This window comes from Ovis canadensis, chromosome 10 (genome assembly GCF_042477335.2).
Source record: "Ovis canadensis isolate MfBH-ARS-UI-01 breed Bighorn chromosome 10, ARS-UI_OviCan_v2, whole genome shotgun sequence".
NCBI classification, from domain to species: Eukaryota; Metazoa; Chordata; class Mammalia; order Artiodactyla; family Bovidae; genus Ovis; species Ovis canadensis.
The window spans coordinates 84,356,738-84,384,734 of NC_091254.1; the positions used below are offsets into that span (position 1 = coordinate 84,356,738).

Sequence of the window (27,997 nt, forward strand, 5' to 3'; positions counted from 1 at the left end):
CAGTGATACTGGATTAGCGCCCACACTAGCATCTTAATTTTCACCTAATCACCTCTTTGAAGGCCCAATGTCCAAACAACAGTCACTTTCTGAGGTCCTGGGCACTAGGGTTTCAACACATAAGTTTTACAGGGACACAATGCAACCCATAACAGCATTCTTTATTCATCAGACTTGCCAAAAAAAAAAAAAAAAAAAAAGACAGTTCATGTTTAGGACAGGAAGTGAGTCAGAAGTGAGTTGAATCAAGATTTGCCATGAGGCGGTCTCCTTGCTGACACTCACAGACGGGTGCTCCCTCTGCTTTGTATATATGCTTGCCATTTTCCATCATGACAGGGAAGAGAAGACTAGGGGGAAATCCACATCTTACATCAGTCGTAGATGTTGGGTTATTTCCTCTATGAAAGTGAGTCACCCAACAATAATATTGATGTTATATGAGCTTAGAAATAAAATTAATCTTTTCCTCTCATCAGCAATGAGCATAATTTTAAAAAAATCTTTTAGTATGAGTTAAGAAAAAAAATAATAGGAGTAACAAAAAGAAAGCTGGGCATAATGTTTACAGCTGAACTCCATCCACAGCGTAGCTCAGCTAATCCACTGCTTTGCCCATTTCTGAGTCTGATCCTTCCTTTACTTACTCCTGGTTACAGGGTCTGACTCTTTCCCACGCCCCCTGCAGCTAGGTGAGACCATGTGATGGGGGAGATAAAAGGGCTGTGTGTGACTGACACATAGGACACAGACCTTAAAACCATGAGCACACCTCCACGCTCTCCTCTTCCATGCTCTCCTCTTCCACCCTCAGAACCTGCTTCAATGAAGCAGAAGAGGAGCCTGGCCTAGTCCCATGGATTTGAATCACCTGGAAACCTTGGTCAAATACAGATTCTGATTCATTAAGCCTGTGGCAGGACCTGAGAATACATTTTGCCCAAGCTCCAGGTGACGGCAATGCTGCTGGTCTGCGGAGCCACCCACCGGAGAGGTTCTCCTTGCTGATGCCTCAGAGATGGCAGTCCAATGATGAGCAGTAAAAGACACGCCAAAATAGACCCAACCAGAAATAGCCAGCTGGCCTTTCTCTCCTGACCCATGACAGAATTTAACTCAGCCCTATGATTAATTCTGGTCTCAAAGTGCAGCTAGCAAGTGAATTCAGAGACAGCTGCAGACAGATTGCTTTAGAATGTGCAATGTGATAGCAGTTGGCTGGGTTCTACTAAAAACAGTATCTGCCACCCTGAGTCAGAGGACAGGGCTGTCAACAGTGAGATCTCCAGAGCACACAACACTGACAGCTGACCAAGGAGGAGAGGACAAAAGGGGCACACACGGGCCCCACCAGCCATGCCAGTCTCGCACAGAAGTCCATGTGGAAGTTGTTTACTCTCTGAGACCACAGCTATCGTTAACAGACTGTCTGTCTGTATAAAACCTGGGCAAATATTTGCATCACCTCAGCCCTAGACATCCTAGCAGTCCGGGGTTTATAAGACCTGAATATAAATATCACCTTGTTTGTCCAAAATTTTGCAAGAGGCAGATGAGAACTTAGCAATAACTCCCACGATAGCTCCAGTTTGCAATGGAACTTCTTTGAGGTTTAAGGTGAAGCTTACTTAACTTCATGTTCCTTTGCAACATGTTCCTTTGCAACAGACATTAGGCCTAAGAGAAAGAGGGCACAGGACATGACATGGCTTTGCATGAAACCAGAAGAAGGGAACAGGATTCCCTCAACCTAAAATCACCATTAAACCAAAGCCTGGGTAATATTCAGGAAGCTCCAATGCTTTCCCTCAGCTTTCCCCAAGAACTCTCATCGCAAGCCTCTGCTAACGAAGTCTAAAAAAAAGCCATCTGAGTTGGCATTCATGGGTGTGTAGGCACACGCACGCTCAGTCACTTAGTCAGGTCCAACTCTTTGCGACCCCATGGACTGTGTGTAGCCCACCAGACTCCTCTGTCCATGGGATTCTCCAGGCAAGAATACTGGAGTCGGTTTCCATGTCCTCCTCCAGGGGATCTTCCCGACCCAGGAATCAAACCTGTGTCTCCTGCATTTGCAGGCAGAGATGCTTTACTACTCACTCAGCTACCTGGGAAGCCCAAATTGGAATGCATGAGAAATCTAAACTATTGGATGACCTCAAAGAGGTGCAGAGTGCTTAATATCAGGGACCTGAGACAACATCTCACACTGTTCGTGTACTTAGGAAAAACCTTCTGCTATTGGAATTGCCACAACTTTCAGCTAAATAAGAAATCTAAATGAATCCTCTCTACTTTCAGTGAAGGGTTCAAGCCCCACGAGGCCACAAGCTGTCTTTACTGTTTTCATTTCCCCAAATCCCCTAATACATATTGCAAAGTCTATTCTGGGCAGAACTAAATTCTTGCACAAAATACTTAACACAAAAACAAACCTATGCCTCATATGTGACCCCACTGATCTTATGTCACCCAAAAGGAGAAGAAAAACAGACACTCTGCCATCAAAAAAAAAAAAAAAAACAAGAAGATGCATCAATTCCAATTCCTTATCTCTATTTCAAATACAATTTATTCAGAACGCTTATTTGGAGCTTCCCCCAAACTTCCAAACTTTTATCTCCCAAAGTCTCCTTACAGCATAGTTCAGATTTTTAGACATTCTCATTCTCTGATGATTCATTCAGAAGGAACAAACAAGGGCCCCCTTCAACACAGGAGTGAATTTCAGGGTGCAATTTTGTCTTGCGCAGACTCTCTGTAGCTGTCAACTTGGCTCAGCTGTGAAGTCCTGAATAACACCCTCTGTTACTACTTTTTTTGTTCCTGGTCCCTTCCCCTGGGGTCATGATTCTTCAGGTCCACCTATCAGACTGCCTTCAATTCCCCAGAGTCACTGAAAACACAGTAAGTTGACAAAACAGGCACCCGGTTCACTGAGGCAGCATTTGATGCATTTCCTTGCGTTCCACTGGGAGGGTAGAGGACTCTGGTGCAGCACCATGGACCCTCTTGTTCTCTCCAATGCCTCTTCCAACTGGCTCCAGGGTTTTCTTAACAACCTACTTCAGCTCCTCATGTTTCTTCCCAAGCATCTTTCTCCTCAGGCATGAGCATCAGATGCTTCTGTAAGATGACCTGACCTGCTAATTCACTCAGTCATGGCTGACTCTGAGACCCCGTGGACTAGTCCACCAGGCTCCTCTGTTCATGGGATTTCCTAGGCAAGAATACTAGAGTGGTTTGCCATTTCCTCCTCCAGAGAATCTTCCCGACCCAGGGATCGAACTTGCATCTCTTACATTGGCAGGCAGATCCTTTACCACTGAACCATACAGTATGGCAACTAATTTTCATTTATTTATATTTTTTGCAACTGATTTTTAATATTTAAGGCAGAACACTGACAGAGACTTCAGCCCCTGGCCGACACTGCCCTACAATCCAAAATATTTTGTGGCAAATGGTATGAAGTTTGAAAAGAAGTGCAGCTGATAACACAAATTTGATTTTCCTCCAAGTAAACAGAATAACTAGTAAAGTAGTTGAGCCTACCTTTTCACTGAATTTCTGTCACCAACCTACATGATTAGGAGAAAATGCAAACGGTTAAAAAAAACTAACAGTGATTTGAGTTCATATTTCTGGTAATTAACCACTAGCTAATAACTGAAAGATTGCTTAAGCTCCATAAACAAAACAGACAAGGCTCAACAGCCCTGAGGTAGAGGGTGTGATGGAAAAACCCCCAGCGCCTACACTGGCTTTGACTATAAAACCACTCTTCCTCACCAGGTCAGTCTTTCTTTAAGACTATTCTATCTGTCTGTCTTCTAGGCAATTCGTCTCTCTCAGCAGAGACTCAGACCAACAATGTGGAATTCTTTACACAATATTGAGAACAGCGGTCCAAAATTTAACACCAATTTAAAAATCTAATAGTCTTTCTGCCTATTACTCAGAGTTAAAGGAGGAAGGCTAATTATAGATCATACACTTTCTATCTGGGCAATACAAAGTCAACAGGACAGACTTTAGGAAAATTCCAGCTAAACCAGTTCATTCTTTGAAGCATTATAGGTCAATTACGAACATAACAACCCTCAGCTTGAATAGGTAACTGCATATTCAGAAAGAACAAAAACATCTTTTGAAAAGCCTCTCTGTATGTGATCTATTATTAAAGGGCTTATTTGATTGGAAGTTAAGTAGAAAGAGAGAAAACTCCCTAGAGAATCTGAGGACAGGCTAAAACAGCTTCCTTAATAATTTTGGTACACTCTTCCATTTGCTTTTAAAAAAATGTTTCCTATTAGCACAGAAGCTTGCAGAGGTGGGAAAAAAGCAACCGAAAATAGAAACAGGTTTTGTCAGCAGGGAGAATGCTCTGCAGGAGATTCTTTATGGATGGCCTGTGACTCAATGGACATGAGTTTGAGTAAACTCCAGGAGCTGGTAATGGACGGGGAGGCCTAGTGTGCTGCAGTCCATGGGGTCGCAGAGTCGACTGAACTGAAGTGTCACCTTGGTTCCAGACCGTCCTGTCTCCCAGCCCTAAACCAGCCCGTGAGCTGAATGCCATCGTCAAGAGAGGCATATCCAGATGAGACCTTTCTCCCTCAATCCCCTGGGAAGTAGCCCTCAAGCCATAGGATATGCACGACCCCTTTATTAATAAAAAAGGATGTTAACCCACAAGCTTTTTTTCACTAGGAATCTCAACCATAGGACTATAGGGAAACCAGAATTATAACATTAATTCAAATTAATCTTCAGCACCCATTAAGTAAGACACTTTCCTAGGTTCTAGACCTTAGATAGGGTCTTTTTTTTTTTAATAGAGTTCACATTTGAGAAGAGGGATGATAATCAAATTATAAAGACAGGTCAGTTCAGTTCAGTCGCTCAGTCGTGTCCAACTCTTTGCGACCCCATGAATCACAGCACGCCAGGCCTCCCTCTCCATCACCAACTCCCGGAGTTCACTCAGATTCACGTCTGTCAAGTCAGTGATGCCATCCAGCCATCTCATCCTCTGTCGTCCCCTTCTCCTCCTGCCCCCAATCCCTCCCAGCATCAGAGTCTTTTCCAATGAGTCAAGTCTTCGCATGAGGTGGCCAAGTACTGGAGTTTCAGCTTTAGCATCAAGAACAATGATAATAACCAAACAGAAAATAAAACAGGGAGACACGACTGAGGGTGGGAGTGGCCACTTTAGACAGAGTGAAGAACACAGCTCACCAAGGAGGCCAGGTGAGGACCAAGACCCAAAGGACAAGTGGTTCGTCAAGTTCCAAGCCAAAGGAACAGCAGGGCAGAAGCCCAAAGGCCTAAAGCACTTCAAGAAAAATCCTGAGATGCTAAGTGTTTGCCTCTTGAGCAGTAAAGAGCATAAAAGAATGTCCTATAGAAGGGAGAGAACCTGGGGACCTGGGAGAGATAGTAGCTGGGCTTGAGGTCCCTGAGGAAAGCAGCAAAGGTGGCTGACATCTAATATCTCTTTTCCATCCACCCACGGGCTAATGCTAACATGTTCAATTGGGCGAATAAAGAAACTGGCTCAGACTAGATCTGGACCAAGATTGAGATCACACAGCTGGTTACCAGCCAGGACAGTCAGCACATCAGCACAGAGTTCAAAGTCACTTACTGAGCCTCACCTCAGACATGGGGTCCTTGAAACAGGGCAGAGGGTTCCTCAGCCTTGGCCGAGCCCAAGGGAGCCCCCACGCCCCTCGGAACCCGTGGCCTATTCTTCCTCCAGCCCACTGCAAAAGCACTGTAACCAGTCTATCTTAGCTACCTAAGGCAGTGAAGGTGCAGGTCATCTGGGGAACTGACAGCCTCTCCACCTGACCCAGGGCTTCCCTGGTGCCTGGCTGCTCAAAGTGCCCTCGTCTTGGCTTTCTGTTCAGCTGGCTCAGCCGGAGATAAGCACCTTCACTGGCTGGACTCGCATACACCTTCAGGAGACCACTGTGCCTCCAGCCCCAGTGACTCTGTGCATTCCCCCGGGACCCACGGCTAGGAGGGACCGAGCAACCCAGATGCCCACGTGCCACCTCCAGGAGCACACACTCTCCTTGCAGCTTTCACAGCCATCACTCATGTACAAATCACAGGTCAGGGATTATCTTAGAAGGATACCTGCTCAAGTGGTTACAGTAACAGGATTTCACTTGTCATTACTCAGATACGTCGTTTAGCTGAACTCTGTCCAGTTTCTGCCCATAATCCGCAGGAGTGTGTGTGTGTATGTGTGTTAGTTGCTCAGTCATGTGTGTGTGTGTTAGTTGCTCAGTCATGTCCGGCATTTTGCGACCCCATGGACTGTAGCCTGCCAGGCTCCTCTGCCCATGGGATCTCCAGGCAAGAATACTGGACTGGGTACCATTCCCTTCTCCAGGGGATCTTCCCAACCCAGGAACTGAACCCACTGGAGAGGGAGGAGCATATTTTATGGAATATGAACTTAGCTCTGTTAGAGCGACCATATTATTTATCATCCAACCTAAGATACTGCTAGGAGTAAAACAGGGTGCTGTTAATAATTACAGGATGATTAAGGGGTGTGAATCAGGACTGTCCTGGGCAAACCAGGAGTTGAGGCACCTAGAACAGGCCAAAAGGAGCAACTTTTAGAAAACAGAGACTGAAAATAGCTCTACAAACTCAGGCAATCAAAAATTTTACTATTAATCTGATTTCATATCAAATCAAGGTATTTTCCCGCCCCCTTTTGTGGGGGAGAGGAACGGAAGGGAGGCTGCCATACCATAACATTTCATTCCAAAATAAAAAGATGCAGGGATTTCCTAGAGACCCAGCGGTTACAACTCCATGCTCTCACCGCTGAGAGCCGGGGTTTGATCTCTGGTCAGGGAACAAAGATCCTATAAGCTGTATGGCCCAGCCAAAAAAAATAAATAAATAAACAAAGTAAACAAAAATTTTAAAATAAATAAAATAAAAAGATGCAAGCGCAAGAATACTAGGATCCTGGCCTGTCAAAAGACCAGGATATAAGAAACACCAAACCCTTTGCTTTGCTCTACAATCAAGTCAAATGCTAAGATCCATTAGGAACCAGGGGACAAGTCAGAAATTTAAGACTGAACATTAACACCAGACTGTTAAATGTTTAGGAATAAAGTCATTATTTGCAGTGCAATATGCTTTCGGAGATGGACTTAAGAGAATTTCTGCATAAATGAAGATACAATATAGCTTTTTTTTTACAAGCACCACCCGTTCTCTTCTTGGCTCACACCACTCTTGGAGCCGTATGTAACTCATCCTCCTCTGCCTTCCAAGGGTCTCTGGCACTTGACTTTCAACATCTGAAGCTGAAATTAACAGCCTCCTCTCCATTTACAGATTTGTGTTGCCTTGGACATGGTATCTTTTTAACCTCTCTGCACCTCAGTTTCTTCAGCTGGAGGCCAAGAAAGTGGCTGGGCTTGGCCAGTCTTTTATCGATACAAACGTTAATCATGGTTGTGGTAGCGTTCCACCTGCTAGTATAGAATCTGCTTAAGGTAGCAAGGTATTCTCGAAAATCTCAGCGGGTCCAGGAGTGCTCAGCGTGGCTGTGTGCACAATGAGGGGAGACCCTGCCTCTTACTTCAGCGGGAGGGGGGCTGAGAGAGGAAATGGAGGGGAGGCAGGCCAGGCCCTCCACTGATAATCCTCAACCCACATCTTCAAAGATCACCAAACCTCACTGCACGTGGACTTCTGTGGAAACCACCAAGTGGGGCCGACTTTCTGAGGAGGGAGGGACGGCAGAAATAAGAAACAAAACAGAGGGACTTTCCCTGGAGGTCCAGGGGTTGAAATGCCACACTTTCAGGGCAGGGGGGCATGTGTTCAACCCCTGGCCGGGGAACTAAATAAAAACTCCACATTCCTCACAGCGCAGCCAAATGATAAAAACATTTAAAAATACATTTAAAAGTTTAAAAATAAGCTACAAAATAGAACACAGAAGGCAGGGGAAGGAAGCAGAAAGAGGCAGGAGGAAGTGAGCACGAAGGAGGCAGGAAGTGTGGAGGATGACCACTTCCTGCCTGGAGGCAGCCACCAGCCTAGAGGGCCTCCCTCCCTCAGGCCCATACGCTGCACCGCGCTTGCGCCGGTGGGTTCTTCCACATACAGGGGGCTGCAGCGGCGCTCGCGTTCACCTCTGCCTGCCTTGAGGTTCTTGCCAGAATTCAGCCTAAACACGTGAGCAGGAGAAACCACGTTGCGGCTTTAAACCGCAGAGCGGCTGTCTGGGTGGCTCTGGGCCATCTGGATTCAACCAGTGTGTGGACACCCCACCCACCCCGTTCGCCTGCCACCAACTTCTCAGAGTAAGACTTTCCAGAAGAATCAGCCGGACATGCCTGGGAGTCATAGAACGGCGAGGCCGGCCTCGGGTTCACCCGCACTTTGCAGGTGGAGTTCCGTCTCACCCACAGGACCCTGACCCACCCCCCGGCCCACCCTTTCCACACACGTTCAGCACTAGGTACTACTTTCTCACTTTGCTCTGCCCTCACTAAAGAGGCGAGTTCCAGAAATCAAAGGCAACTGATTTCCCTTTTGTGTCTGTGAGCTGGCGGCTCTGCAGGATTCCTTCCGGCTGCACTTCATTCTTCCTGGAAGGGTTTCTAAGACGGTCTCCCCCCTTTACAGGAAAGGAATCCCTCCTGAGGAACGGGGCTGATGAGAAGGCGGCCCTGCGGAATTTCCCTTCAAAAACACTTCAACTTACTTTCTGAGTGGCTCCTAGTAGAGAAGACCAAATCCACTCCAGAGAGGGAGGGAGGGAGGGTTTTGCAATAATCCTCACTGTCCCCATTTATTGAGGGCTTGATATGCAGCAGGCACTTACCTGTGCATGTTTTACAAGTGAACAAACTGTGTTGCTCAAGGAACGCTCAGAACTCATATAAACGCCACCTATGTAATCTGTGGCACCAATACGCCAACCCCTACAGGCCCAGGCTTAAGTTTTAAGCCATCTCCCTTCTATTTAAGCAAGCTCCCAGGGTTTTTGAGCAAGCTCTGGGAGGTGGTAATGGACAGGGAAGCCTGGCGTGTTGCAGTCCGTGGGTTCACAAACAGTCGGACATGACTGAGCAACTGAATTGAATTTCTGTTTAAAAACCGGACAATTGGTGGTAGAGAGAAGGAAGTGAGGTAGGAAATGGTTCAGGCCAAAATGGTCGTATTTAGAAGATACCACAAATTATAACCATTATTCGTGTGTGCAATTTTAACAGTACCATGTACATAGTGGATAAGTAAGTTTGTATATGAAATATCTAGTCTTTCTAGATATTTAGAAGTGTTTAATGCATTTAAAAGTAGAAATAGTATAATAATGCTTCCTGTAAATAGTTTTTTAAAACTGATGGGAAATACTGTAATTGGAAATGGAATTGTTAAACCTCCTCTCTGAACAGGAAAAAAAAAAACAGGACAGACAACTTTCTCTCTTTACAGAAAGGGAAGAAGGTACACTGCCGAGTTGAGAAATCCCTTCAGTAGAAGTAGTAGCCAGATGGTTTTATCACATAATCTGTCACATCCTCACCAACAAAACACACCAACAGGGGTCTGAAAAATAAAAGCAGCTTATTGAGTGAGCAACTTTATGTTCACGAGCTTTCAGTTGACAAATGGGAGATTTCCTCTCAATCACCATTATAAGCTCAGTCAATCCAGGCATTCTGTGTGCCCTGGGTAAGGAAATACACACAGCAACAGAGGTCATAGCCAGTACTCTGGAACTTGTCACCTTGACTTAACTCTGAGCTCTTCAATGTCCTGCTTTGGTAAAAGGAAGACAAAACCAGGTGCAACCAGGGTTTACTATCCAAGGAGTCAGGGACCAAGTATATTTATCTCCGCACACAGGAAGCCCCCTTCCTCCCCAATACCTTGTTGAGTCCCAACAAGAGTGAACAAGCCAGCTGCTCTCATGCTTTGAGAGGAACTTGAAAACAGGGTGCAGATCTTGAAAATATGTAAGTTATTTTCAAGTATCTTTTGATATTGATTTCTAACATAATTCCACAGTAATAAGGGAACAGACTCTGTATGATTTCAATACCTTTAGACCATGAAAGTTCTGCACCTTGTTTCATGACCCTGGATATGTATCAGTGTCTCCTTGACACTGCAGAGATTTATTATCTATGGGAACATGAACAGAATTTGCATCCTGCTGCTATGTGAAAATTATATAAATCTTAACTGGTTCATAGTGCTTTTCGGGTCTCCTATATCCTTCTATTTTTCTGTCTATTCATTCTATTAATTTTTGAGAGTCTGACATTGAAAACTCCAACAAAAAGATCTTAATTTATCGATTTAAAAAATAAATAATATAAAGTGGGAGGGGCCAGGCATTCAAATTTTAGGGCCATCAGGATGAGTCATCATGTTGAGGGCTGAGAAACTGCTGTATACTCTCTAGTAAGACCAGCGCTGGCAAGTTAAACAGATAATGTTAGTTGCTCAGTTGGGTCCAACTCTTGGTAACCCCATGGACTGTAGCCTGCTAGGTTCCCCTGTCCATGGAATTCTCCAGGCAAGACTACTAGAGTGGATAGCCATTCTCTTCTCCAGGGGATCTTCCTGACCCAGGGATCAAACTCATTACCGAAAACACTCAAAGAGGTTTATCTTACTCAAACCCATAGTAACAGCCTCACAGTAAGAAGGACAGTGTTCTCTGGCTACATCGAAACGTTACAGGCAAGATTTAGGATGAAAATGTTCCACACATCACAGAGGAGACAGTCTGGGAGAAAGACATGCAGGTGTAAAAAATTAACACACAGAGAAACCTCAATTACATAGTTGGGAGACCAGGAGGGGGAGCTCTCCTGCCTGCAACAATATCAGAGCCCAGTGGCAAGAAGTAACGATCTTCCTTTCCTGGCAAGGATTCAGCTAATGAAAAGCCATGGATTCTGTTCACTACAATAACTTTCCCAAGTCTCCTGTCCCTCTGTAAGAGTTCTGCTTCCTCCTTCTCTGTAGACTTGCCCGAGGCTTCCCATGGCTGCAGACACTGAACTGCAATTCTCTGCTGTTCCCACATAAACCCATCTTTGCCGGAGAAATATCTTGACAGTCTGTTTCAGGTCAACAAAAGGAAGGGAGTCAACACATTGGGGGACCTGTGGATGACTCAGAAAAGCAAATTGTTCACTTGACACATCTGAATGGATACTAGTTGACATCTCTCAGGCTGACCAGATGTGGAGTATAAAAACCCCAATATCAAGAACAAACTACAGGAGTTAAATCTGTTACACTGTTTATTTCATGGTAAGGACTTAATAGCAGTAGTAGTAGTAGTTTAGTCACTAAGTCTTGTCTGACTCTTGGGACCCCATGGACTGTAGCCTGCCAGGCTCCTCTGTCCATGGGATTCACCAGGCATGAATACTGGAATGTGTTGCCATTTCCTTCTCCAGGGGATCTTTCCAACCCAGGAATCGAACCTGCCTCTCCTGCAATGCAGGCAGATTCTTTACCGACTGAGCTATGAGGGAAGCCCAAAGACATAGTAGTAAAGTTTAATACACCTTCAGGGTGATCCTTCTGCATCTTCCTTGGAGCTGGAGTTATCGTATAAAATCTTCCCTGGGGTTCAGTGACCAAGACTCCACACTCCCAATGCACGGGACCCAGGTTCAAGCCCTGGTCAGGAAATTAGATCCCACCTACCCAAACTAAGACTCCATATGCCCCAACTAAGATCCAAATTAGCAAAATTAATTAATTTTAAAAATTAGATATGTATCTAAAAAGGGGGAACAGAACAAAGCCAGAGAAAGCACCCCAGAGAGCTCGCCCAGATTCCATCAACATGTGGATTTGACTGTTAATGAAGAACAACAAGATTCATACAAGTGGCATTCTGAAAATGGTGCCAAGAATCCTAGTTTGAAATTAGACATTTCGATGTATTCACCATCGATAGTTACTGAGGACCTATCAGAACCAACCTCCCTAAACCATCTCAGCACTCAGCCAGTTCACATCCCCCTCATGTCATCAGATTCTCTGCAAGAGTCTCTAGAGAGGCTGTCTTGACATCAATGGCAGTTTCCACAACCACACTCCCTTTGCAAGGGGATAGTTCACTAACTGAAATGTGGTCAGTGTCAGGGGAATTATGATTTAAGGCAAAATGGTTGTCTGAGGATGCCTTACAAATAGCTGGGAAAAGAAGAGAATGAAAGGCAAAGAAAAGCAAAGATGTATGTCCATCTGAATGCAGAGTTCCACAGAATATCATGGAAATAAAGAAAACCTTCCTAAGTGATCAATCATTAAAAAAAAATAGAAGAAAAACAATAGACTGGGAAGACTAGAGATCTCAAGAAAATTAGAGATACTAAGAGAACATTTCCTGCAAAGATGGGCACAATAAAGGACAGAAACAGTATGGACCTTACAGAAGTAGAAGATATTAAAAAGAGGTGGCAAGAATACACAGGAGAACTACACAAAAAACATCTTAATGACCCAGATAACCATGATGGTGCGATCATTCACCTAAAGCCAGACATCCGTGACTGTGAAGTCCAGTGGGCCTTAGGATGCATCATCATGAACGCTAGTGGATGTGATGGAATTCCAGCTAAGCTATTTCAAATCCTAAAAGATGATGTTGTGAAAGTGCTGCACTCTATGTGCCAATAAATTTGGAAAACTCAGCAGTGACCACAGGACTGGGAAAGGTCAGTTTTCATTCCAATTCCAAAGAAAGGCAATGCCAAAGACTGTTCAAACTACTGCACAACTGTACTTATCTCTCCCGCTAGCAAAGTAATGCTCAAAATTCTCCAAGCTAGGCTTGAACAATACACAAACCGAGAACTTCCAGGTGTTCAAGCTGGATTTAGAAAACAGAGGCACCAGAGATAAAGTTGCCAACATCCGCTGGATCATCAAAAAAAGAGAATTCCAGAAGAACATCTACTTCTGTTTATTGACTACACCAAAGCCTTTGATTGTGTGGATCACAAACACTGTGGAAAGTTCTTCAAGAGATGGGAATACCAGACCACCTTACCTGCCTACTGAGAAATCTGTATGCAGGTCAAGAAGCAACAGTAAGAACCAGACATGGAATAACAGACTGGTTCCAAATTGGGAAAGGATTGACAAGACTGTATGTTTTCACCCTGCTTATTTAACTTCTGTGCAGAGTACATCATGCAAAATGCTAAGCGGATGAAGCACAAGCTGGAATCAAGATTGTCGGGAGAACTATCAATAACCTGAGATATGCAGATACCACCCTAATGGCAGAAAACGAAGAGGAACTCAAGAGCCTCTTGATGAAAGTGAAAGAGGAGACTGAAGCTGGCATAAAACTCTACATTCAAAAAATGAAGGTCATGGCACCTGGTCCCATCACTTCATGGCAAATAGAAGGGGAAACAATGGAAACAGTGACAGCCTTTACTTTCTTGGGCTCAAAAATCACTGCAGATAGTGACTGCAGCCATGACATTAAAAGATGCTTACTCCTTAGAAGAAGAGCTATGACAAACCTACACAGCATATTAAAAAGCAGAGACATTACTTTGCTGACAAAGGTCCATATAGTCAAAGCTATGGCTTTTTCAGTAGTCATGTTTGGATGTGAGAGTTGGACCATAAAGAAAGCTGAGCACCAAAGAATTGATGCTTTTGAACTGTGGTGTTGGAGAAGACTCGTGAGAGTCCCTTGGACTGCAAGGAGGTCCAACAAGTCCATCCTAAAGGAAATCAGTCCTGAATATTCATTGAAAAGACTGATGCTGAAGCTGAAACTCCAATACTCTGGCCACCTGATCCAAAGAACTGACTCATTAGAAAAGACCCTGATGCTGGGAAAGATTGAGTGCAGGAGAAGGGGACGACAGAGGATGAGATGGTTAGATGGCATCACAGACTCGATGGAAACGAGTTTGAACAAACTGTGGGAGATGATGGACAGGGAAGCCTGGTGTGCTGCAGTCCATGGGGTCACAAAGAATCGGACACAACTGAGTGACTGAACTGACTGACTGATGGAACAAGTGAATGTGGTCCAAGATCCTACTCAACCCTCATCTCTGTGGATAAGTCCTGTACTAACCCTCAACCTGCTGGCCTCTGGAAGTGGTTGAGAAATGCAGAGCACACCCCAGGGGGCTGAAGTGCAGGACAGCAGGGACACCGCCAGGGAGAGTCTCAGCAGACTGGAGAATCCAGTCCCCAAGCTGGACACCGTTCATTAACTTTGCTCCTTATTTTCAATAACAGGGATGAGCAAGAATTATTCAATAAACCATGACAGGAAAATGGGCTATTTCAGGAAAAAATGAAATTCCAATTGGCTTGTTAGAAATGAAACAAGATTATAATAAAATGCCTACAGAGATTTAAATGATGCTGGGATTTTACAAAGACATATTATAAAAGCAAGAAACCAAAAAGCTTGATATACTTAATAACATTTAAAACCTCTAAATGCAGAGAAATGAAAATCTGTAAAATTATAAGTGCTATTACAAATTATTTCAAAAATATAAATGCCTCATATGAAAAAAATCTATTAATACACAATTCGATAAATAAATGGTCAATAGGCACCAAAAAGAGGTTCTATTTTTACAAATCAAACAAACTGAAATTAAAAATGTTTGATATTATCGGACTTCCCGAGGATCCAGTGGTTAAGACTCTACTCTTCCACTGCCAAGGAGCACAGGTTCCATCCCCAGCCAGGGAACTAAGATCCCAGATGCCTCATGGCAGGACCAAAAAACAAAGACTGTTTGATATTAACCTTAGACCTAGAAGAATTAATTTAGGTATTCAAAGTTGACACTTAAATAAGCTCACAAACAGCTGTGAAGAGGGCAAATTGGTCCGACCTCATGGAAAACAATTTGGCCTTTCACTGGTCATTTTATGTCTGAGAATACAGAAAAAGGAAAGATGCACCACAATACAAGATCATGGATATTCATCACATCATAATCAGCAATAAACTGTGTTAAACAAAAGTGAAAGACTGCATAAATTGCAATTAAATACCATGTTTTGAAGATTTCTATTAAATGTTAACCAAAGAAAATTAAGGTTTCAAGATTCAAAACTATTTTGTTTTATACAAAAAATGAATATGGGTAAGCAGGTGTGCATAAAAATTTCTAGGGGAAAGACTAAGAAACAATCAAAATATCAGTGAAGTGTACTTGGCTAATAAAAACAAATCCTTATTCTTTTCTTGCCTTATAGTTTTAAATTTCTTACACAAATAGAAAAAAAATGTGTATTTTTCTATGAAATCCACAACAATTACCAACACCCATATTGGTAATGGGTATATCCTTATACCCTACCTGCAAACTGTTGTGAAACACTAAACCGCAGATGAAATTTAAAGTATATACCCAAGGAGAACATGAAAACTCGGTTTTTCTCTACAAGGTGAGCCTTCTCTCTGGGCAAAACTTCCTGGCTGGGCTCAGTTCATCATTCCCTTTGTAGTGAAGTTGGGTACAGAAGGAAATCACTAAGGTACTTCAGGCTTTGAATACAAGACAGCTATTATGGTCAACAACTAAGTCTGCAAACTCTGAACACCCTCTCCTCGGGATCGTCATTCCCCACCATGGATGGAACCCGCCACCCCCCTGCACTACAAGAGCAGAGTCTTAACCACTGGTCTGCCAGGGAAGTCTGGACCCCTTTTTAAAAGATTATACTGAAGTAACAATGCCAGTGGGAGGAGTGGCTTAAAGCAGTTCCCAGAAAAAAAAAATTTTTTAAGCAAGTTGCCCGCATCAACCTTCCACCAGAATCACCTGGAACACTTCTTTAAACCTCATCCCAACAGCTTCTAATTTTACAGAGCTGATCTAGAATAAGTGCAGGAAAACTGCATTTCTAACAGGCTCCCAAGTCCACATATATAGTCAAAGCTATGGTTTTCCAATAGTCATGTATGGATATGACAGTTGGACCATAAAGAAGTTTGAGCACCAAAGAACTGATGTTTTTGAACTGTGGTGTTGAAGAAGATTCTTGAGAGTCCCCTGGACTGCAAGAAGATCAATCCAGGCCATCCTAAAGGAAATCAATCCTGAATATCCACTGGAAGGAATGATGGTGAAGCTGAAGCTCCAATACTCTGGCCACCTGATGTGAAGAGCTGACTCATCAGAAAAGACCCTAATGCTGGGAAAGATTGAAAGCAGGAGGAGACAGGGACGACAGAGGATGAGATGGTTGGATGGCATCACGAACTCGATGGACATGAGTGTGAGCAAACTGCGGGAGATGAATATGGACAGGGAAGCCGGGTGTGCTTCCACACCATGGGGTCGCAAAGAGTCGGACACAACTGAGTGACTGAACAACAGGCTCCCAGGTGAGGAGGATGCTGCAGGTCTGAGCTGTACTTTGAGAAAAGCCGCCCTAAAGCTTGATTATAGATGTTTCACATGCATCATCTCCCACAGCAAGAACCTGAACTGTCTACAAGAACAAAGGTGTGTTTGGAATCGCCTTCTTTGTGCATTTAGGAACAAGTAGGCATACCAACTGGTAGGCTGCAGTCCATGGGGTCGCTAAGAGTCCAGCATGACTGAGCGACTTCACTTTCGCTTTTCACTTTCATGCATTGGAGAAGGAAATGGCAACCCACTCCAGCGTTCTTACCTGGAGAATCCCAGAGACAATGGGGCCCCGTCTATGGGGTCGCACAGAGTCAGACACGTCTGAAGCGACTTAGCAGTAGCAGCAGCAAGCATACCAACAGTTACAGGTTAAACAGAACAGTTAACAGAACTACAGTTACACACAGGAATCACAGATTCAGAAGTCAAACTGCCTAGTTCAGGATCCCACTCCACCACTTACCATGTGATGTAGGCAACTTCCTCAACCTCTATGCTTCAGTACCTTCAGATGTAAAAGATAATAGCTCCATCTGCTTCACAGGAAAACTGGAAATGGGTGTCTACCACAATCAATGAGGTCCTCACTTTCCATTTCCAGGCATACATTTTTAAAATCCACAAAAACTGTCTTGGAGAGTTCCTTGCCCTGCCTGACGTTATAGGAATAACAAATCGCTTCTCTGAAGGCTAGAGATCTGGACAAGACCCCACAGGCTTCAAGTACCCCAACCCCAGAGTGGCCTTCAAAGGTGGAAGGGTAAATATTCACAATAGGGAAAGCGGTTAGTCAAAAGACATACTCCAGTCGTCGCTGTGTGTCCCACGTAAATGCAAAACATGTTCAAGAATAGTGTGCCCATTCATTACATATAAATTGTTTCTTTACCCATTACAAATTTGCCTTAATTAGGTACCAGACGCACACACACAGAAGGAGGGAGGGAGAGAGACACGGTCACAGACAGAGTCTAGCCGGGTGCAACTGGCCGGCAGACGTCCCATAGGGAATATGGTTAAAGATGGAGACATTATTGGAAGACGACAATTGGTCCAGGGCACTAATTACATAAAGGAAGCTGCTCATAAGCTGCTTGCTTAGCGGGGGTAAAAAACGAAAAAAAAGTGCAACTCTAGCTCGGAAGAGCAAATTCCCAGAGCAGTATTGGAGAAGCCGGCTAAGGGTAGGGTGGAGGGGGGCAGCGGGGTGGTGGGGGGAGGGTCCGGTCCATTCTCCGGCTGGGCGGTGACTCCCCCTGGGCAGCCTCGGTTCTCCGCCTCCGGCTCCAGCTGCTCCCTCTGCTCCAGGAACCGGAGGCTGCCAGAGCGGCGAACAAATATACTGGGATAGCCGGCGACCCCGCGACCACGTCCCCCTCCTCGGCCTGCTCCCCACACCCCCACTAGCCGGCTAGCCGGCGGGGACCACGCGGCCGGCGCGGGGCGGCCCCACCGGCGGCAAGAAGCCGGGCGGCCTGAGGGAGAGCGGAAAGCGCCTCTGCCCACGAAAGGCGAAGGTGGCATCAGTACCCGCCCCACGGTGGCGGGGTTATCACAGCCCAGGCGGGGCGCTCACCAGAAGAACACGCGCGAGCAGAGGTTCGCGTTCCGCAGCGGGTTGGGCTTCACCTCCGGGTACACCGGTTGCATCTTGCCGGCCGGGGCGAGCGCGGTTTGAGATCCGGCCGCTGAGGCGTCGGTGCAGCCTGCTGCTCCGGGAGGTGTTGGCCGGGATGCTGGACTTCAGGCCGCCGCGCCAGTCCGCGCAGCGGGAGCCAGAGAACCACTGGCTTCCGGAAGCCGAGCGCCTGAGGCCCGCCGGGTCCCCGCCTCCCAAGGCCGCGCCGCCTCCGGGGCCCGCCGGGAGGACGCCGGCAAAGCTCCGCGGCCGGATCGCCGGGAGCCCACAGCCACAGGCCGCGAGCGGGGGCGCCGGCGGCGCCTAAAGTTGGCCTGGGCTGAGGTTGCCCGGAGGCGGGCGAAGGTGCGAGGCGAAGGGAGGAGGGTAAACGCACCGCCCGGCACACGGGGCTCAGCGCCTAGGCGTCCACGTGCTCGCACCTGGCTGCGAACGCGGCCTTAGTTATTGCTCCCAGCCGGGTACCCGCCCCCCGCCCCAGAACGTGGAGAGGGGAGGCGCCGTAATGCCCGCCCCCCGCTGCTCGGAAACGCCCCTTCGACTGCGGTTTTGCAAATATCCTGGAAAAGCTGGCAGAAGGCGTGAACAGTTGGAGCTCCAAGCACCCTGTCGTCTTGGTACCAAACTATGGTCCTCTGGGAAGTCCTCCGACCTGCGGCCAAGCCTTTGATGTCGGACAACAGTACGGTTTAGCACAGATTATGTTTGCAGAGCGTCAAGAGCCAAAGAAAAATAACAAGATTAGAAGAACTCAGAACGATTTTGGAAGATGAGTGAATGTTGCCACTGGGGACAGGCTGTTGGCATCTCGTGTTGCTGCATTGTGTAGGGACGGACCTCTGCGAGCGTTTTGCTGCCCTTTTAGATTGTGAGGGATTCCCAGGTGGCGCTATTGGTAAAGAATCCGCCTGCCGAAGCAGGAGTCCTAAGACACCGGGCGGGGGATGGGGGTTCGATCCCGGGGTGGGGGAGATCCTCTGGAGGAGGGCATAGCAACCCAGTTGCCCCCAGTTCGCCAGTATTCTTGCCCGGAGAATCCCCGCGGACAGAGGAGCCTGGGGGGCTACAGTCCTTACCGTGGTACACTGTCGGACAGGACTGAAGCACGTGCTTAGATTGGAAAAAGGGAATCTGCAGAGAGAGAGACTCACTTATGATTTCTTTCATCATGTACTCAGTTCCTAGTGGATTAACAGTGACATATGCCACAAAATATCAAGTTGGTTCGCATTTCTGAGGACCTGACCTGACTTTTTTTTCGTTTAGTGGCAAAGGTGGGGCTGAGTCTGTGCTTCCTACATTGTAGCCAGCCCTCCAGGCTCCTCTGTCAATGGGCTTTACCCAGGCAAGATTACTGGAGTGAGTTGCCATTCCCTTCAGGGGATCGTCAGGATCCAGGTCTCCTGCATCGGCAGGCCCATTCTTTACCACTGAGTCACCTGGAAAGCCAACTCTAGCTATAAGGATGCCCTAATTACGTATTATCATCCCATTTCACAAATGAGGCTTAAGGACAGAACTTGCCCAAGGTCTTAAAAATCAATAAATGATGAATTCTGATTTGGATGCATAGTTCAGCCTGGTCTGGTGGATGGACAGTGTGTGTCGATGGGTGTCTAGAATACACTGAATGAGTAACTTGGACTGAATGAACAGAAACTTTGACTCCCAATAAGTGTTTACTTATTTGTGTGGCCTTCTTACAGCTCAGCAGTTTCTGGTCCCTTCCAGCCTAAACAAAGAAAGATCAAAGTTCTTGATGCTGATAACAGATCACTTTGATAATTTCCCATGTACCTTGACTAAAGTCATGTTTGTTATTAATAATGACAACACAACTTTGTAAATCAACAATGTGTGCATGTGTGCTAAGTCTCTTCAGTTGGTTCCCATACTTTAAAAAAAAAAAAAGCTTTTAGCTTCAGTTATTCAGGTTGAATAAGTTTGTAACCAACCAAAACTCTGCAGGGGCCTCCTGAGCACAAAAGCCTTTCTTTTTTTATCCCGCATTTCTAATTTGTCCGATACAATCTTCAGACTTCTAAACCTCCCTGTTCCAAAAAGCAAATTCAAATAGTTGCTAATAGAAACAGGAAGAAACCAGAATGCAGTGATTAAAGCAGGATCCTGGTTCCTCCTCAAGGAATAAACATAACAATATCTTTGAGTTCTTCCATAAGAACTAAGGCGCCCCCCCCACCCCCGGCCCCCGCCACCCACTTGGAAGATGGTTACTTTAGGTTGAGCACAGGACTCCTGGAGTGCTGCTCTGTTAGGTCACCAGCAACCAATCAGAAGAAAGTCATTCACCCTGCAGCCCTCACCCCAAATTTTGCCTATGGAAATGTCGACCCCAAAACCATCTGGGAGTTTGGAGCTTTTGAGTATGAGCCATCCATCTCTGCCTATAAGTCAATTTTTTGATTTTAATAAAACAGCCATCTCTCTACCATAATGACACTTCTTGATCCATTTGGGGGTTTTATTTCATTTTCCTGCATTGTCTAAAATAAATGAATGGAAAATGGAGAAAATAGTATGCTAACATTAACAATGCAATTAATGCAAACATGGAGAGAGCATGAAGTAGAAGAAAGGAGATGCCTCTTCAGTCTGGTTTGCATGCATATTGGAAGTAAGCTGGTTCATTATATGTTTAATTTTAAGCGAAAAGAATTTTTTTGAATCTGTGAAATATCTATAGCAGCTTTATTCATAACTCCCCAAATTTGGGAATAAGCAAGAAGCCCTTCAGTAAATGAATGGATAAATAAATTGGCCCAGCCAGACAATGGAGTATTATTTGGCACAAAAAGGACATGCATGCACCAAACCATGAATGCAAGGGAGGAGACAATGCTTACTACTAAGTGAAAGAGGCGCAAGTGGCAAATAACCCACCTGCCAATGCAGGAGACATAAGAGATGTGGGTTCAATCTCTGGATCAGGAAGATCCCCTGGAGGAGAGCAAGGCAACCCACTACAGTATTCTTGCCTGGAGAATCCCATGAACAGAGAAACCTGGTGGGCTACAGTCCATAGGGCCCAAAGAATAAGACACGACTGAAGCGACTTGTTTAGTGAAAATTCATCTGAAAAGGCTACATATTGTGTAATGCTAACTATATGACAAAAAAAGCAAACCATGGAGATAATAAAAAGATCAGTGGTTGCCAGAGGTTGGAGATGGGAATGAGGGATGAATAGTGGCGCAGAGAGGATTTTGGGACAATAAAAATACATTGTTTCATTCAATAATGATGAAAATGTCATTATATATTTTTCCGAAACCAATCAAGAAAATTAGAAGGGCAGACTCAGCTTTTCTCATGTCAACTTTTTAAAATACAGTATATAACATTACCAAAGTTATCATCATAGTCTGCTTTCCATCCCTTTAAAATTACCATCACCAGTTCCGTATTTTCTTCACTAAAAATTATTTGGTTTATTAAATATTAAGCCAAAATAAATACAACTTGAGGTAAGAAAGATATTTATAAAATTAATTGGTATTGCATAGTGTTAATGTTTAATCTTTGTTTTCAATAGTCATAGATAGGCTCAGATGGTAAAGAATCTGCCTGCAATGCAGAAGACCTGGGTTCCATCCCTGGGTCGGGAAAATCCCCTGGAGGAGTACATGGCAACCCACTCCAGTATTCTCGCCTGGAGAATCCCATGGACAGAGGAGCCTGATCAGCTACAGTCCATGGGGTCACAAAGAATCAGACACAACTGAGAGACTAAGCACAGCACAGATATATAACATTCAGGGATTTAAAAGCAGAAACACTCTTCCCAAACATAATAAACTTAACAATTTTTGTTTGTTTTCTGAACAGACTTCCTTTCGTTCCTTTTAGATATGAGCTCTCGGGGCAACTGTAGGTGTAAAAGTAGCAAACTGCATCTAAATAAAATGTATGCTGGTGCTTCCCTGGTAGTCCAGTGGCTGAGACTCTGAGCTCCCAATGCAGGGGACCAAGGTTGATCCTTGGTCAGGTAACTATCGCCTGTGCTACTAAGACTGACCACAGCCAAATAAATAAAAAGAATTGCTGCCCCATGGATTGTAGCATGGCAGGCTTCCTTGTCCATCACCAACTCCCAGAGCTTGCTCAAACTCATGTCCATCAAGTTGGTGATGCCATCCAACTATTTCATCCTCTGTCACCCCCTTCTCCTCCTGCCTTCAATCATTCCTAGCATCAGGGTATTTTCCAGTGAGTCAGTTCTTCGCATCAGGTGAAAGTTTCAGCTTCAACATCATTCCTTCCAATGAATGTTCAGGACTGAATTTCCTTTAGGATTGCCTGGTTGGACCTCCTTGCAGTCCAAGGGACTCTCAAGAGTCTTCTGCAACACCACAGTTGAAAAGCATCAATTCTTCAGTGCTTAGCTTTCTTTATAGTCCAACTCTCTCATAGAGCTTACAACTGAGCAATTTCCGTCCTTAGAGTCCAAACTTTGAATGAAGATGTTCATTACAATGGAAATAATGGAAATAAGTTCACTGTGTTACAATATTAAAAAAATGTTGTTGGCAAAGCGATACCTGCTTTTTAATTCACTGTCTAAGTTTGTCATAGATTTTCTTCCAAAGAGCAAGCATCTTTTAATTTCATGACTGCAGTAACTGTCCACAGTGACTTTGGAGCCCAAGAAAATAAAATCTGTCACTGCTTCCACTTTTCCCCTTCTATTTTCCATAAAATTATGGAACTGGATGCCAAGATCTTAATTTTTTTAATATTGAGTTTCGAGCCAGCTTTTTCACTTTCCTCTTTCACCCTCATCAAGAGGCTCTTTAGTTCCTCTTCAGTTTCTGCCATTTGAGTGTATTATCTGCGTATCCGAAGTTATTGATCTGTCTCCCTGCAATCTTTATTTTGCTTGAGAGAGGCTTCTGAGAGGTTAGTAATTTGAAGACAGAAGAGTAACAATTACATCTGGCAAAGATGAGGTATTTGTTGATTTAGCAAAAGCAGTATTTTAAAGAGAGTGGTCAGTTCAGTCAGTTCAATCGCTCGGTCGTGTCCGACTCTTTGCGACCCCATGAACCGCAGCACGCCAGAACTCCCTGTCCATCACCAATTCCCAGAGTTTACCCAAACTCGTGTCCATCGAGTCAGTGATGCCACCCAGCCATCTCATCCTCTGTCGTCCCCTTCTCCTCCTGCCCCCAATCCCTCCCACATCAGGATCTTTTCAAATAAGTCAGCTCTTCGAGTCAGGTGCCCAAAGTATTGGAGTTTCAGCTTCAGCATCAGTCCTTCCAATGAACACCCAGGACTGATCTCCTATAGGCTGGATCTCCTTGCAGTCCAAGGACTCTCAAGAGTCTTCTCCAACACCACAGTTCAAAACCATCAATTATTCAGCGCTCAGCCTTCTTCACAGTCCAACTTTCACATCCATACATGACCACTGGTAGAAACCCTATAAGATGTGTGGAGCAGAGAATGGTGTTGCAAGTGTGGAGACAATGGTTGTACACAGCTCCTGTGAGAAATTTTGCTCTAAGGAGGAACAGAAAATAGAAGAAGTAACTACAGACTTGCGGACATGGGAAGAGGGAGGAGAGGGTGAGATGTATGGAGAGAGTAACATGTTGGTTTCTGGAGAATTGGTTAGTGTGGGGAAAAAACCACCATTTGGTGGCCTGAAGTTTTGTTTTTTTTTTTGGGGGGGGGGGGGCAGATGTATTGAAAGTCACCAAATGACAACTACTCTGAAATGGAGCAGGGTGCTGTGGCCCTTTCCCTATCCCTCATTTCTTATTTGCAGGAAAAAGACTTCAGCCACCTAGGCCTTCCTCAATACCAAAGAGCAGGTGGCAACAGTTACTATTCAGGGAGTAAGGGGGTACAAAAACGCAGGAGGAACAATCAAAAAACTATAAGGCAGAGATTAAAGCAGAAGCCCAGTTCCTCCTCAAGGAATATACAAAACAATATCTTTGAGTTCTTCTAGGGGAACTAGGGCCCCCATCCAAGTGGAGGATGGCTGCTTCTGGCTGAACCCAGGATCCCTGGAGCACCTTCCTATTACCTCACCACCAACCAATCAGAAGAAAGTCATACCACCTGCAGCCCTCACCTCAAATTTTGCCTACTAAAACTTCTCTCTGAAATACATCAGGGACTTTGTGTTTTTTCAGCACAAGCCATCTTCTTGTTTCTTGGCCCTGCAGTAAACCTTTCTCTGCTCTAAACTCTGGTTTGCATTTGTTTAGCCTCACTGTGTGTTGGGCACATGAATTTGTCTTTGGCAATAATTTCATGTATATGAATGGGCTTCCCTGGTGGTTCAGATGGTAAAGAATCTGCCTGCAATGTGGGAGACCTGGATTTGATCTCTCGGTCGGGAAGATCCCCTGGAAAAGGGAATAGCAACCCATTTCAGTATTTGAAACAGGAAGTAGAATGGTATTTGCCGGAGGATGGGGGTTTGGGATGGGTGGGGAGCTGTTTTAATCAGTACAGGGTTTCAGTCTGGGAAGATGAGAAAGTTCTGGAGATGGATGTTGATGACAGTTGTACAGCAGTGTGAATGTATTCAATGCCACAGAACAGCACACTTAAAAACTAGTAAGGTAAATTTCAATGTTATTTACATTTTACCAATTAGAGGAGGAGAAAGTTGCTTTTTCTTCTACCCTTCCAAAATACTGGGGCACTGGAAGGTCAACTCATAGAAGACAGATAAACAAGAGAAAGACAGTTTTATTGACATGTGCAGCATGCATGCATGTGAGAGAAATGCAGTGTTAACTCAAATGGGTCCTTAGAACTTAGGATAAGTATAGCATCGTAACAAAGAAACAGACTCATGGAGAAGTTACAAGACAAAGGAAAAGGAGATTAGGGGTTTTTTTGTTGTTTTTTTTTTTTCAGAAATGCAAATTGTAGGGAGCTAAATGCATTGGAGAAATTACTGGGAGATGGATTTAGAAAAGGCAAAGGAATCAGACACCAACATCCATTTGATCATAGAAAAAGCAAGAGAGTTCCAGAAAAACATCTATTTCTGCTTCATTGACTGCACTAAAGCTTTTAACTGTGGGGGATCACAACAAGCTGTGGAAAATTCTTCAAGAGATGGGAATACCAGACCACCTTACCTGCCTCCTGAGAAACCTGTATGCAGGTCAAGAAGCAACAGTTAGAACTAGACATGGAACAACGGACTGGTTCCAAATTGGGAAAGGATTACGACAAGGCTGTATATTATCACCCTGCTTATGTAACTTATATGAAGAGTACATCATGAGCAATGCTGAACTGGATGAAGCACAAGCTGGAATCAAGATTGCTGGGAGAAACATCAATAACCTCAGATATGCAGATGACACCACCCTTATGGCAAAGAGGAACTCAAGAGCCTCTTGATGAAGTGAAAGAGGAGAGTAAAAAAGTTGGCTTAAAACTCAACATTCAAAAAGCAAAGATCATGGCATCCGGTCCCATCACTTCATGGCAAATAGATGGGGAAACAATGGAAACAGTGACAGACTTTACTTTCTTGGGCTCCAATATCACTACAGATGGTGACTGCAGCCATGAAATTAAAAGACGCTTGCTCCTTGGAAGAAAAGCTATGACCAACCTAGACAGTGTATTAAAAAGCAGAGACATTACTTTGCTGACAAAGATCCATCTAGTCAAGGCTATGGTTTTTCCAGTCATCATGTATGAATGTGAGTTGGACCATAAAGAAAGCAGAGCACTGAAGAATTGATGTGTTTGAACTGTGGTGTTGGAGAAGACTCCTGAGAGTCCCTTGGACTGCAAGGAGATCAAACTAGTCCATTCTAAAGGAAATCAGTCCTGAGTATTCATTGGAAGGACTGATGCTGAAACTCCAATACTTTGGCCACCTGATGCGAAGAACTGACTCATTAGAAACCACCCTGATTCTGGGAAAGACTTAAGGCAGGCAGGCTCAGTAGTTGAAGCTCATGGGCTCAGTAGTTGTTGTGGGACACTGGCTTAGTTGCTCCACTGCAAGTGGGATCTTCCTGAGCCAGGGACCAAACCAGTGTGCCCTGCATTGGCAGGCAGATTCCCATCCACTGTACCACCAGGAAAGTCCCCCATCACTTTCCATAATACTGTCCAGCTTCTGAAGGACTATGTCTGATATGTCCTGATCTCTTGCCTCTCAGACCAGACCCACCTTCCCCCATTTTCTTCACAATAGAGGTCTGCAGCCACTCAAAAGAGAAGGTCCAGCTAAAATTTATTCCCTCACAAGGGACTACTCACATTACATAGCAGTTTATATGGCTCCAAACTGAACAGTCAAGGTTATAGCAAGACAACCCATGTTATAGGAGGCCTACTCACCATACACTGACATAATTGTGACTCTCCCCCAAACAGTGGAGATAATTCCAAGGCAAATAATCTTTCCCCCTGGACAATGGAGCCTACCTGTTTACCTAAGCAGTAGGCTTGCCCTACGGAGCCAAGTCTCCATCAGAAACAAGTCTCCATCAGAAATCTCCGACAGCACATGTCAGGAATCCAAAAAGAAATTTGAGGTAAATACTAATCCATTAAAACAACTGACTTGTCTGAAACAAAAGTTCCAAGAAGAAATCTAAGGACTTAAGGAATAAATGTACATAAGGATAAGGATAAGGAATAAATGTACTTAAGGATAAGGATAACGTAGTAGAAAGGAACTAAATACAAGTTGAAGGACTTCCCTGGTGGTCCAGTGGCTAAGACTCCACACTCCCAGTGAAGGGGGCCTGGGTTCGATCCCTGGTCAGGGAACTAGATCCAACATGCCACAACTAAGAACCCAGCACAGCCAAATAAATAAATAAATGTTAAAAAACAAACAAACAAAAAAACACATGAATTGACAACTTAGAAAATAAATGCAAAAGAATTGAAGTTTAGCACCAGCAAATTAATAAAATATAACAGACTGGACTGAATAAATAGCATTAAATTGGAATTCCCTGGCAGTCCAGTGGATAGGACTCAGTGCTTTCACTGCTGAGGATCTGGGTTCAGTCCCTAGTTAGGGAGTTAAGATACCACAAGGCAAGGCCAAAAATATTTTTTAAAAAATTTAAAAAGGAAAAAAATAGAAGCAATAATACGTAGTATTAAAGTAATAGGCTATTTGGAAAAGATAAAATTTGGTACATATGTCATACCTTACACCATATAAATTTAATATATATGAGTCAAAGATTTAGATATTTTAAAAGCAGGGTCTATAAAGGTTATAGAAATAAAAATAGGTGATCTCTTTCTAATAATCTTGACTCAGAGAAAACTTTCTTTAAAAGTCATAAACTCAGGGACTTCCCTGGCGGTCCAGTGGCCAAGAATCCATGCTCTCAACTCAGGGGGCCTGGTTCAATCCCTAGTCAGGCAACTAGATCCCACAAGCTACAACTAAAAGAGTCTGCATCCCACAACTAAGACCCAGAGCAGCCAAATAAATAAATAAAAATAGTTTTTTAAAAAAGAAAGTCATAAGCACAGACGCCAAGACACCATGAAGAACAAGACTGTTAAAATGGATTTATTAAAAATGGAAGTTTTTTGTATGGCGAAAATCACATACGTAAAAATGACAAGGTAGGAAAACAAGATAATTGGCAATCACTATGCTGGGGATAAAGGGGATTGTTCATTTCATTTACAATGATATCGGATAAACCAGTAAGAAGAATACTAACAGCCCAACTGGAAACTGAACAAAAGATCAAGGCTGATCATAAGGGGAAAATGCAATTTTCTTATGAACCACAGAGAAGATGCTCAATATCTTGCTCAGAATTAGGGAAACTCAAAACAATAAGATGCAATTTTTCACCTTACAGAGTGCAAAAGATAAAAAAAAAAATGTGTTGGCCTGAGTGTCAAAAGAGGCATCTTT

At 44.4% G+C, this 27,997-nt stretch overlaps 1 protein-coding gene across 2 annotated transcripts in view; it reads right to left on the reverse strand.

Moving 5' to 3' along the window:
* The window catches only part of LOC138446662 (ATP-binding cassette sub-family C member 4), a 188,176-nt gene extending 169,610 nt beyond the window's left edge, over nucleotides 1-18,566 (reverse strand). Inside the window, exon 1 of one of the 2 annotated variants that reach the window (XM_069601880.1) lies at nucleotides 18,025-18,566. In XM_069601880.1, coding sequence (XP_069457981.1) covers nucleotides 18,025-18,098 — 74 coding nt within the window. In that variant the 5' untranslated portion in view covers nucleotides 18,099-18,566. The remainder of the gene's footprint in view (nucleotides 1-18,024) is intronic. The other variant, XM_069601881.1, reaches the window with a different exon arrangement.
* Between the last annotated feature and the right edge of the window lie 9,431 nt (nucleotides 18,567-27,997).